This window comes from Mastomys coucha, unplaced genomic scaffold (assembly GCF_008632895.1).
Source record: "Mastomys coucha isolate ucsf_1 unplaced genomic scaffold, UCSF_Mcou_1 pScaffold22, whole genome shotgun sequence".
Lineage (NCBI taxonomy): Eukaryota > Metazoa > Chordata > Mammalia > Rodentia > Muridae > Mastomys > Mastomys coucha.
The window spans coordinates 113868900-113880286 of record NW_022196905.1 but is presented as its reverse complement, the minus strand read 5'-3'; the positions used below and the strand labels follow the sequence as shown (position 1 = coordinate 113880286).

The following is an 11387-nucleotide window of genomic DNA, read 5'->3' as shown; positions in this document are numbered from 1 at the left end:
GGGGAGGGGCAGTCATTGGACAGGAGAGGAAAGTGAGGCTCAGAAAGGAGAAGCGACTTCAAAGCCAGGCAGATATGGGTTCAAACCTGGCTGCTTGGGAATTGTGTTTTATGCAAAGCACCTCATGGCCTGTGCCTCAGTTTCCCCATTGGTGAAATGGACATTGTAACATGAAGTATCCTCTATTGAACGTGCTTGGGGCTGAGCACACAGGTTGCTGGCATTCCCTCACTGCCTGCTTATCTTCTGCAAGGAATAGGTAGCTACTGGGAAGCCCACTGAAGCACAGAGAGGTCAAGACACTTGCCTGAGGGCACACAGCTGGTCAGGGGACAGAGACAGGGTTCTACTTCCAGAACCCCAAGTGGTCCCTCTTAATTGATAAGGATATTCTTGGGAAAGGCAGGAAAGAGTCTGGGAGAATGACGGGGAGACATGTGGACGGGTGAAGGAATGAGTGGACAGAGAGCAAGGGTGAAGTCCAGGGGATCCCTCCTGCATCATCTTGCCTCTGAGTGGCCAAGGAGGGCTCACCTATCCCGGAAGTCCTATCACGTGTCCCCCTCGCACCCCACAGGGAAGGCCACGCCAGTCTAGTACGGGAGCTGAAGGAGTCGCTGGGGACCCCTCCAGGTGCCGTGGTGTTGGCCGTGGGGGGCGGAGGGCTCCTGGCAGGTGTGACTGCTGGCCTGCTGGAGGTGGGTTGGCAGCATGTGCCCATTGTTGCCATGGAGACCCGCGGGGCACACAGTTTCAACGCGGCCTTGAAGGCAGGCAGGCTGGTCACTCTGCCAGACATCACCAGGTAAGCTTGGGTGGGCGTCTGAGGCGGGGGTAGAGGGTGGGGCATCTTTATCCTATGGTCCAAGCTGGTGGGGTGTGCGGGCACCCCATAGGTCTGCTTGTCCTGAAATTCTAACTGCTGTCACGAGGATCCAAGTTAGTGAGTGTGAAGAGAGTCGGGTGTGTGGGTGCAGCCTTTCATCCTGGTGCCTGAGAGGCTGAGGAAGGCTTGAGAGTGAGGGTCCATCCTGGGCTAGTGTAGAGAGACCCTGCTTCAAAAACATATATAGGCAAGGCGATCAAGGAAAAGAGGCCTGATGTCAACCTCTGAGCTCTGTATGTGCTCACACAAGCGAGCACGCCTGCACTGCACACACACACACACACACACCACATCACATGCACATGCGTACACACACACATCTGAGGGTGTCTGGGCTTCCTGATGGGGACCCAGCCATCATAGGACATCAGGGTGGGGCTCTGACGTGTCTGCTCGTCCACCCTCCTCCTCCTCCCCCTATCTTGCAGCGTAGCCAGGAGCCTGGGAGCCAAGACGGTGGCTGCACGGACCTTGGAGTGTGCGAAGGAGTGTGAAGTCCTCTCCGAGGTAGTAGAAGACCAGGAGGCCGTCAGCGCCGTGCAGAGGTTCCTAGGTGAGCGCTCTGTCCACTCAAGTGCATCCTCAGAGCAGTGACTGGGCTGGCTGCGCAGTGGTGATGTCATGGGGGCGTGTCCAGTAGTGGGTGGGAGGAGGGGAAAGTCTCTGCAGCTTCAGGACCTTTGTATACGCCTTTCCCTCATTCCTGTCTCTGGATGTCCGTCCTGGCCCCATTCTCCTACTGCTTGCCCATGTGATGACTAGTTATCCCTTATGGTGCCTCCTCCAGGAAGCCACCCTGATCTCCCCACACCACCTCGCTAGCCAGAGACTTCCAATACATTAACCCCTCTGCCTACAACTGCCTAGTTTTTAATCTACTGATGAGGTGTGACTGGGTTGGGGTGTGGCTTTGTGTCTTAGCCACTATTATGTCCCTAAGGTCTTCCTAGCACAGAGCCAGGCAGAGAGCGGGGTGTTTGTTGAATGAATGGATAAATGTATGAGCGGGGAAGATTAGTAATGGATAAATGGGCAGTGGAGGGAAAGAAGGATGGGTGGGTGGATGGATGGATGGATGGATGGATGGACAGGAGGATGGATGGGTGGGTGGGTGGATGGATGGATGGTCACACAGGTGGTTTGATTGGGGGGTAGATGGACACACTGACGAGCAGTCTGATGGATGACCAATCAAATGATGGGTTGGAGATGGATGAATGGCTGGTGTTACAGACAAAGGCTACACTGATGGATGGACAGACAGACAGACAAGTGATGGAGTAAGGAGCGAATCTGTAGAAAGTCAGACCTGTGATGATGGAGGAGAGAGATGGATAGCTGGATGGACGCCTCCTGCTGAGAGCACTGACCGACAGCCCTCACCCCTCTGGTCCTCCCCACAGATGACGAGCGCATGCTGGTGGAGCCTGCCTGCGGTGCCGCCCTGGCGGCTGTGTACTCAGGCATCCTGGGGAGGCTCCAGGCTGAGGGCCGCCTGAGTCCCTCCCTGGCTCCCGTTGTAGTCATCGTGTGTGGTGGCAACAACATCAGTAGCCAACAGCTTCAGGAGCTGAAAACCCAGCTGGGCTGCAGCTGAAGAATTCCAGAGACCCCAGAGGTTCCTGGACACCTGGTGGTCACCCAAGGGGCCTTGGTTCCAGCGGTCCTGCCCTCTTCCTCCAGGTAGCCCTTCTAGGTTGCTCTCGGTGGCTCCCTGCAGTCCAGTGAATAAACCTGCCTGAGCTGAGCATGTGGCTCCCAGGGGTTCTGTGTTTTTATTCCTCGAGCTACAGAACCCAAAGGAGGTTTTGAGAAAATGACTTCATGTGACAGCACGGGCTGTCCCACCGAACCTTGAAATGTGTCCCTCCATGGAGATGACGTCACTAGCCCTCCTCACATGCTTAACTGCCAGGAACTTTTCTAAGAGCCCCTGAGTCCTTCTCAATATCCATTCGCCAAGGCTCTGCCACAGTATGTGTGAAGATGACACAATGCACCAAGGTCATGCGGCTGTCACGTGACCCAGCCAGGTGCAGACACTAATTCTCAATGTCACTAGGTTAGTTACATCAGCGTGGGTGCTGGCCGTAGGTATCGGGGTTGGGACAGAGTCCTGTCCTGTGTCTCTCGCCCCCTCCCCTGTGGGGTCAGGCCCTCCAGACCTAGGAAATCTTGTAACAAACAAGATGACGCCACTCCATTAAAGCCACAAGGGGGCAGCAGAGTGTCTCCTATGGGGATGCCAGCTCAGGGTGGATTTGTGTTCCAGAAATCCTGGGATGCCCCTTGGCTCTAACACAAGGTGTGTTTGTATGTGTGTGTGCTGAGCCCTAGAAGAGGCTGGGGCCCACCTTGTCTTTGTGTGGGATCTTCTGATTCCCCTCACAGCCCGCCAGGTGACGTAACTCAGCTTAGATAGTCACAACCCAGGGTGAGACTAGGTTCCCTGGGGTGGGCTGTGTGGCCTCGGGCAAGTGTCCTATCCTCTCTGAGCCTGCATCACACAGGCCATGACTCAGGCAGCAGTGACTTCCACTCTCAAGTGTGCTGCCTGCACTGTGTTCTCTCTTGAACCCCAGAGATGGCTCTTACTTGCCGAGAGTCCCCCATCAGACACCTGGGGACCCAATCCCTTTCCTTGGAGCCACAAAGTGTGAATCTGCCAGGACGGAGATTTTGGCGCTGAGAGTCCTGAAGCTGCATGCAGCCAGACCTGAGATCTATTCTAGCTAATTCTCCCCCCCACCACTCTCTCTCATTACTCTCTCTTTCTCTGTCTCTCCTCTCCATTCCCCTCCCTTCTCTTTCCCCCTTCACTCTTGCTCTCACTGTCCCTGTCTGTATTCTGGGCTGTGACCCAGCCTGATGGGAGAGGGTGACCTCAACCTGCCACATGTGTCCTTCAGTGGCTGTTCTTTGCCACTGTGGAGCCCAACCATGGGAATCAGGAGGACCTAGGGTCCCATCATTTATGGAGCACCTGTGCCTTGCTCAGGACTTTTATCCCATAATAACCCATGCAGCATGGACAGTTGTTACCCTCATTCAAGTGAGGAAACTGAGTCAGAGCAGTTGAACTACTTGGTCTGGGCCACACAGCTCGTGCTTAGACTCTCTACTGTGCACTTTCCCCCACCCCCACCCCTGCCCTTCCCCACCTCCACCCCTGCTCTCCCCTACCCCCACCCCTGCCCCCCACCCTACCCCTGCCCTCTGCTCAGCCCGTGTCCCCTGTTGACCTGTTCTCTATGCTTCTGACTCACATACATCCCTCAAGCCCTCCATGATGGCTGCCCCCTCCCTGAATTCTTCCAGGACTGTCCAGGCTGGCAGCGTTCCTCCCTTCCCCTGTCCCTGTGTCTGAGTGGCGCTCTGTCTCCTGTCCAGGTGTTCCGATCCCAGGCAGCCCTGGTCTGGCCTCAGCTGGTGGTTGTCTTTCTGGGAGACCTGTCAGCTGCTGTTTGTTCCCGCCTGGTCTCTGGAGCTGCAGATAAGAGCCCCAGAGGGCTGTTGACCCATCCTGATAATGTGTGTGTCCCTGAGCTCAGCTGAGACTCTCCAGTTGACACCCAAGGCATTTGAAAGCAGGGAGGAGACCTGGGGGGAGAGTCAGGGGACAAAGGAACTGGGGACACTGCAGCCCTGCCACTAGGACTTGCTGTGACAGGGCCAGGCACAGGCAGTGGGTGGACACTGACTCTGTCACCCTGGGCTCTCAGTTAGGAGAGCGGAGCCTGGAAATGGGCTTGGGTCAGAGGGCATTTGCCTGGGTCTGCCCAGAACCATTGCTACCCGTGTCTCTCTGTGTGTGTGTGTGTGTGTTCCTGCTGACACACATCTCGCTGGCCTTGCTGTGGCTGCCCACTGTCCTTCTCCTCAGACACCAGGGTCCATCCAGACCCTCTGTCTCATCTTCAAGCTTGGTCTAGCAAAGGACTGTTGTCACCCTGCAGCAGGAAGGAGGAAGGCAGAGTCAGCTGGCAGTTGCTTGACCCTTTCGGCTGGGATGGAGTCCTGAGAATTGACACGTGAGGGTGACCTCTGGTTTCCGGATGCAAATGCACATACGTTCGAGCTTACACATATGCGTGCACACACACGATGTCTTACTGATGGCTGTTTTAAAGAGAGAAGAGGAAGATGGGTGGAGGGTGTTGTAGAAGCCACATAGGCCGTTTGGTTACGATGGATTATTTAAAGGAGTCCCGACCTTCTGATGGGCTAGCTTATAACCTACGTTGATATAAGTCTCTAGCACGTGAAAAGGAAAGCCATTTTTATTTTTATTTTTTTGACAGCACTAGGGAACCAAGGCAGCTCTTACACATTCTGGGCAAGTGCCCTACCATTGAGCTACACCCACAGCTCTGAAAAGGTACAATTTGTACCAAGGCTCAAAAGGAATGAGAAGGATGGGAGCCATAGAAACAGCATGTGCGAAGGTCCTGAGGCAGGATTCCATAGCCATGGGCCGTCTTCTTCAGCCCTGTGCTCAGCTTAGGACTCACTCTCCATCTTGAGCAAACTTGGCCACTGAATGGACAAAGAGGTATCCCTCACCCCTTCAGAACTCCTTACAGGTGGGTAAAGTTAGCCCTTGGCTAACTAGGACTGGCTGCCGATAGCATAGAGTGACCCCATGGTATGCGTGGGCCACAGTGGATGGATGACCACTCACACAAGGATCTGAAATAACAGCCAGTCTCCAGCCAGGCCAAATCACTCAGGATCTAGATCAGTGGTTCTAGACCTTCCTAATGCCGTGCCCCTTTAACACAGTTCCTTCATGTTGTGGCACCGCCCCCCCCCCACCATAAAATTATCTTGTTGCTATTCTCTAACTGTAATTTTGCTATTATTATGAAACATAAAGTAAATATCGATAGGTGACCTCTGTGAAAGGGTCGTTCCACCCCACAAGGGTCACGACCCGCAGGTTGAGACCACTGCCTTAGACGCATGCGCAGTCCAGAGCTTGGTTTTCTTGCCTGCGTCTTCCCGGCTATAATCACGGCCCGGACTCTCCTGCTCTGGCCCTGTGGTCTACACGGAGCCCTCTCCCTGCCTCACCTGCTCCTCTTTTCCTCAGTGTTTGTGCTGTTTAAATTCCACCAAAAATGTCACAGGCGGGCTCTGCGCCCGGCTTCCAAATTCCCTGATAAATCCAGCGGTTGGCAACCCCGGGAGACGCTTTGTGCAGCAGGGAACCCCATAAATCACCCACTGCCACTCCGGCGTGGGCAATATCTTATGTAAAAAGGTGTTTCCTGGGAGCGCCACGGGCAGGAGAATCCTATTACAGGCCGCCCCATTAATTATAGAGAGTCAAGCAACCCCTTTCCTGCGATTTTTTATCTTAAGTCCGAAAACTGATTGCCGTCCCCAACCCTTCCCCCCAAAAAAGATCTAAAGAAAAAAAAATCCAGTGTTTGAAGAACAAATGGCCAAGCTGCTCCTTTTACAGTCAGCCTGGCCAGGAGGGGGTTGGGCATGGGACACGGACTCTCTCTCATTCCTCGGAGGTAAAAGTGATGGAGACCTGGCTGGACCTGGTAGTCCCCTGACTCCCCAGCCCCTGGGGTGGGCTTGACAACTAGTCTCGCGTTACACAGGAGGAAACTGAGACCTCACTGGTGAGGCAGCTTGGGTCACTCTTCTGAGATGTGGAGGCAGGCAGAAACAAACCATGCTGGGTAACGAGTCCTGGGTTCAAATCCTACCTCTATTTCTTTCCTCAGCAGGTGGATGAACCCCTGAGAGCCTCTCAGAGCCTTAGTTTCCTCTTCTGCAGAGTGGGAAGTAAGATCTTGACTGACAGCTTCCTGGAATAGTGTGTCCCCTGCCAGGGTGACTGGCAGCTTGCACGCATTGCCTGTATCCTTGTCTGCTTTATTTTTTTTTATTTTTCTTTTTAAGATTTATTTATTTTATGTATACGAGTACACTATAGCTGTCTTCAGACACCCCAGAAGAGAGCATCAGATCTCATTATGGATGGTTGTGAGCCACCACGTGGTTGCTGGGAGTTGAACTCAGGACCTTTGGAAGAACAGTCAGTGCTCTTAACCACTGAGTCATCTCTCCAGCCCCATGTTAGAGGACTTTAAGATCTGTGAATGCCCCTCCTTACAGAAGCGCCCCCCACATTATGCTGAGTATGTGGGGCAGTCCCTGGCCTTGGCCTAAAGGGTGTGTTGAATCTAGCCTCCCTTGACCTTGTAACCACCTCTCTTCTCAGACCCCCAGAATTGCAGCCCATGGCCTGCCTGGAGTCTTCTCATAAACAGAATTTACTCTAGAGCAGTGCTTCTCAAGTATCAGATGTCCTGTAACCCGGACATTGACACTATGATTCACAACTGCAGCAAAATCCCAATTAAAAAGTAGCAACAGAATAATTTTATGGTTTGGGGTTACCGCATCATGTTTTAACCGGTCCAAGCATTAGGAAGGTTGAGCACCGCTGTGCTAGATGGACTCCTCTGTTTGACACACTGTTCTCTCAGGTCCCAGCAAAGTCTGCTTAGCTTCATACAAGCCTTGGCTCCAGTGCTCCTCTGTGAACCTTTCTGACCACCTGTGCCGCAGTGAAATACAGTGAGCCCAAAAACCAGTCAAATGAATTAAGAGAATAATGATGAGCCTGGGGCTGAAGAGATGGCTCAGTGTGGTTTAGAGCACCGGTTGCTCTTCCAGAGGTCCTGAGTTCAATTCCCAGCAACCACATGGTGGCTCACAACTGTCTATAATGAGATCTGGCGCCCTCTTCTGGCCTGCAGGCATATACACAGGCAGAACTCTGTACATAAAAAAGGAAGACTGAGGCTTGAGATGGAGAGATAGCTTGGCAGTTAACAGCACAGGGTGCTCTTCCAGAGGATCTCACAGCACATACACAGCCCTCTGTAAATCTAGCTCCAGAGGATCTAATACCTTCTCTGGCCTCTGTGGGCACCTAGACACACGTGGTATACACATCACACAAATGTGCATGCACACACACACACACACACACACACACACACACACACACTAAAATAAAAAAGGTGCATTTTAAAATAAAAGAGCATGCCAGAGTGGTGATGGCCAGAGTCTTTAATCCCAGCACTAGGGAGGCAGAAGTAGTTGGATCTCTACCTCTGGTCTACAGAGGAAGTTACAGGAGAGCCAAGGCTACACACACACACACACACACACACACAAACACACACACAAGCGTGTCTTGAAAAGAGAAAACAATCAAACAAAAAACCAACAACAAAAACCCCAAACCAAACCAAAACAACCCCCCAAATTTTTAAAGAATGCAAATAGGAATGAAAAAAATATAACATTGTAACTGGGGTCCTCCTGGCCTACATCTTTGCTCAACTCAAGCCAAGCAGGTTCTTCTTTGCTTAAAATGTTGCTAGATTGTTCACTTTTTGTTTCAAAAAATGTATTCTTTCAAAAAATGTATTCTAAAGTTAACTTATCCTGTTTACTGAATTTTAAAAAATTATTTATTTGTTTTGTTTATTTATATATTTATTTATTTATTTTTGTGGTACCCAAAGCTAGCATTCTTAGGCCAGGGCAGGAGAGTACCCTCCCAACACAGATGTTAGAACCTCTGTATTACTCATCTCTCTCCTATTAGATGGGGTCTCACTATGTTGTCATGCTCAAATTCATCATCCTCCTGTCTTTCAGCCTTCCAAATTCTGAGATTGCAGGTGTGTGCCACTGCACTTGGTGCTACCCTCTTTTCTTGTGACACCGAGTGCAGTGGCACACACCCTTCTATTCATGGTTATCATGTCTCTCTGAATAACGCAGTAGGACCAAATTGTTAAGACTGTATCCTGAGCCAGAGGAGCATCCTGTGCACATACTGTGCATGGACTCCGGGTGAGTACTTAAATAAGTGAGAGTGTAAGGGGCGGGTGGGGAGGACTCAGGATTTCTAGCTGATCCCAGAGATACATACAATATGGCACAACTGTGCCAAAGTCAGTCTGAGATGTTGCAGGTCTGGCTAATCAGCACAGAGATGGTTTCAGTTTTGCACAGTGGCCCACCTAGGGGCCAGCTCTTTGGGCAGACACATTGCTGAAAAGTCACCTCTAGCCTACATTATCTTCCAAGGGCTTGTCCATTTCTGCAGCATCTCTAAAGATTCTCTTGAAAGCTTTTAGGTGTATGAGTGTTTGCCTGCATATGTGTCAGTACCCTCGGGGCAAAAAAGGGGGATGTCTGATCCCCTGGAACTGGAGTTACAGACAGTTGTGAGATGACATATGGGGCTGGGAATCGAATCCAGGTCCTTTGCAAGAGCAGTCAGTGCTCTTAACCACTGAGACACACCTTTGGTTGTCTCAGCCATACACCTACTCTTCATAGCCTTTGGAAAGAAAGCTTCATTTCCACTGGAAACTGGACCTTCCTAGAACTAGGCACATTAGACTTTGCAGCTTCCAATCAGTTCCCAAGCTGAGCCCTCTGCATGTTTGATAAGCAGGCCTTGGGGACACTGAGGACACCGTGTCACCACCAGATCATTGCTCCAAGCCACCAGAAAATAGAGATGAGAGACTTTCTTCTGAGGTGTCAAGCCTCTGAGGATGCCAGTCACTGATGGGGGGCTCTTTTCTCCTGCAGGAGCCCAGTTGTCCAGATAACAGAGGTTTTACCTTATGATTCTGAGTTTTGATGTCAAGGATCCCAGGCATCATTCAAGCAGACATCATCTGTAGCTGGGAGATGACACTGACAATGCCCCTAGCATTAACCAGGGAGCCTGCCACTCTCAACACAGGACACCTGTCTGTCTTCTTTAAAGAAACCCAAGTTTTTTGTTTTTTGTTTTTTGTTTTTCTGTTTTTTGTTTTTTATCACACAAATAAATAAAGAACAGCAATAAACTGACATATCGAGGCAAATAGTGAGAAAATAAATGTATCAGATGATGGTGGCACGCGCTTCTCATCCTGGCACTTGGGAGGCAGAGGCAGGTAAATCTCTGAGCTCAAGGCTAGTTTGGTCTAAAGAGTGAGTTCCAGGACATCTAGATCTACACAGAAAAACTCTGGAGAGGGAGGGAGGGAGGGAGGAAGAGACAGAGAGACAGAGAGACAGAGAGAGAGAATATAAATGGTAGGTTGTGTTCAACCCATGATATCCCTGGAGGGAACGAAGTGGAAAGAGATAATTTCTGAACAGATCCTGATTGCTAGAGCCTTGCTAACTGGGTCCCTGAAGCTAACAAAATGCCACTTATGTATTTACTGATTCTTTTTTCCAGTACTAGAATCAGACCCAGGCATGGTGGATGCTAGGTGAGAACTCTTCTGCTGAGTGATATTCCTGGCCTCCATGTATCGTTTTAGAGTCAGGGTTTCACTGTGTCACCCAATCTGGCCTCAGACTCATGGTGAGCTTCCTGCCTCCACCTCCCAAGAGCAGGAGTGACATGTGCACCCCACCCCACCTGGCTAGTGCTGGCTTAAAAATCTCCGAAGTGTTTCTCTCAAAGAAGGAAATTGAACAGACAGCAGCCTTTGCTGCAAATGGAAATTGTTAGCTCTACCAGGCCTTTCTTGGCGGGTCCCCTCATGAAGGTTCTGTGATAGGACTGTAATATATGTGGCCTTGACAATGACATCCTATCTATCTATCTATCATCTATCTATCACCTATCTATCTATCTATCTATCTATCATCTATTTACCATCTATCTATCATCTATTTATCATCTATCTATCTATCTATCTATCTATCTATCATCTATCATCTATCTATCTATCTATCATCTATTTATCATCTATCTATCTATCTATCTATCTATCTATCTATCTATCTATCTATCTGGACAGGTTTTCTTTACATAGCCCTGGCTGTTGTGGAATTCATTATGGAGACCAGGCTGGCCTCGGACTCACCAAGCTCCTTCTGTCCCCGTCTCTTGAGTGCTGGGATTGAATACATGCACCACCATGCCTGAAGACCTCATTTGTTCTCTCTCTCTTTCCTTTTTCTCCAGTTCTCATCCCTGCCCTTTTTCTTTTATGAGACTGGGTTTTATATACCCCAACCCAGGATGGCCTCAAACTTGCAGTGTAGTTGAGGATGACCTTGAACTCCTGATCCTCCTGCTTCTGCCTCAGTGTTGGGACTTCAGGGTTTTATACCAAGTCTGTCTATATCATGCTGGGAATGGAAGGCAGGGCTCCATGCATCCTGGGTGAGCGAGCGCTCTACCCAGCCTGGATTCCCAGTTATTTCTGAACCAAGAGAAAGACAGATGGCAGAGACTTGGATGTGACATTTGGATGTGATGTATAATCCAGTGGACATGCCTATGGTTGTCCTGGAGCTCACAGTCCACAATGCCCCCACCCAGCCCCCTGCAGCTATTGCTCTGGTTCCTGCCACCAAGGGTCATAGCTTGAACAGCACAAGGCTGGCAGATCTCGCTTCTGATCCAAAACCACTGTGAAGTGTCTTCAAGTGAATTTAG

The 11387-nt window shown here is 50.6% G+C and overlaps 1 protein-coding gene across 2 annotated transcripts in view; it reads left to right on the top strand.

Moving 5' to 3' along the window:
* Positions 1-2648, top strand: part of Sdsl (serine dehydratase like) — a 10472-nt gene extending 7824 nt beyond the window's left edge. For both annotated transcript variants that reach the window (XM_031342300.1, XM_031342299.1), the window contains 3 exons: positions 578-805; positions 1315-1439; positions 2290-2648. In XM_031342300.1, the coding sequence (XP_031198160.1) occupies positions 578-805; positions 1315-1439; positions 2290-2483 (547 nt within the window). In that variant the 3' untranslated portion in view covers positions 2484-2648. The remainder of the gene's footprint in view (positions 1-577; positions 806-1314; positions 1440-2289) is intronic.
* Positions 2649-11387: the final 8739 nt, after the last annotated feature.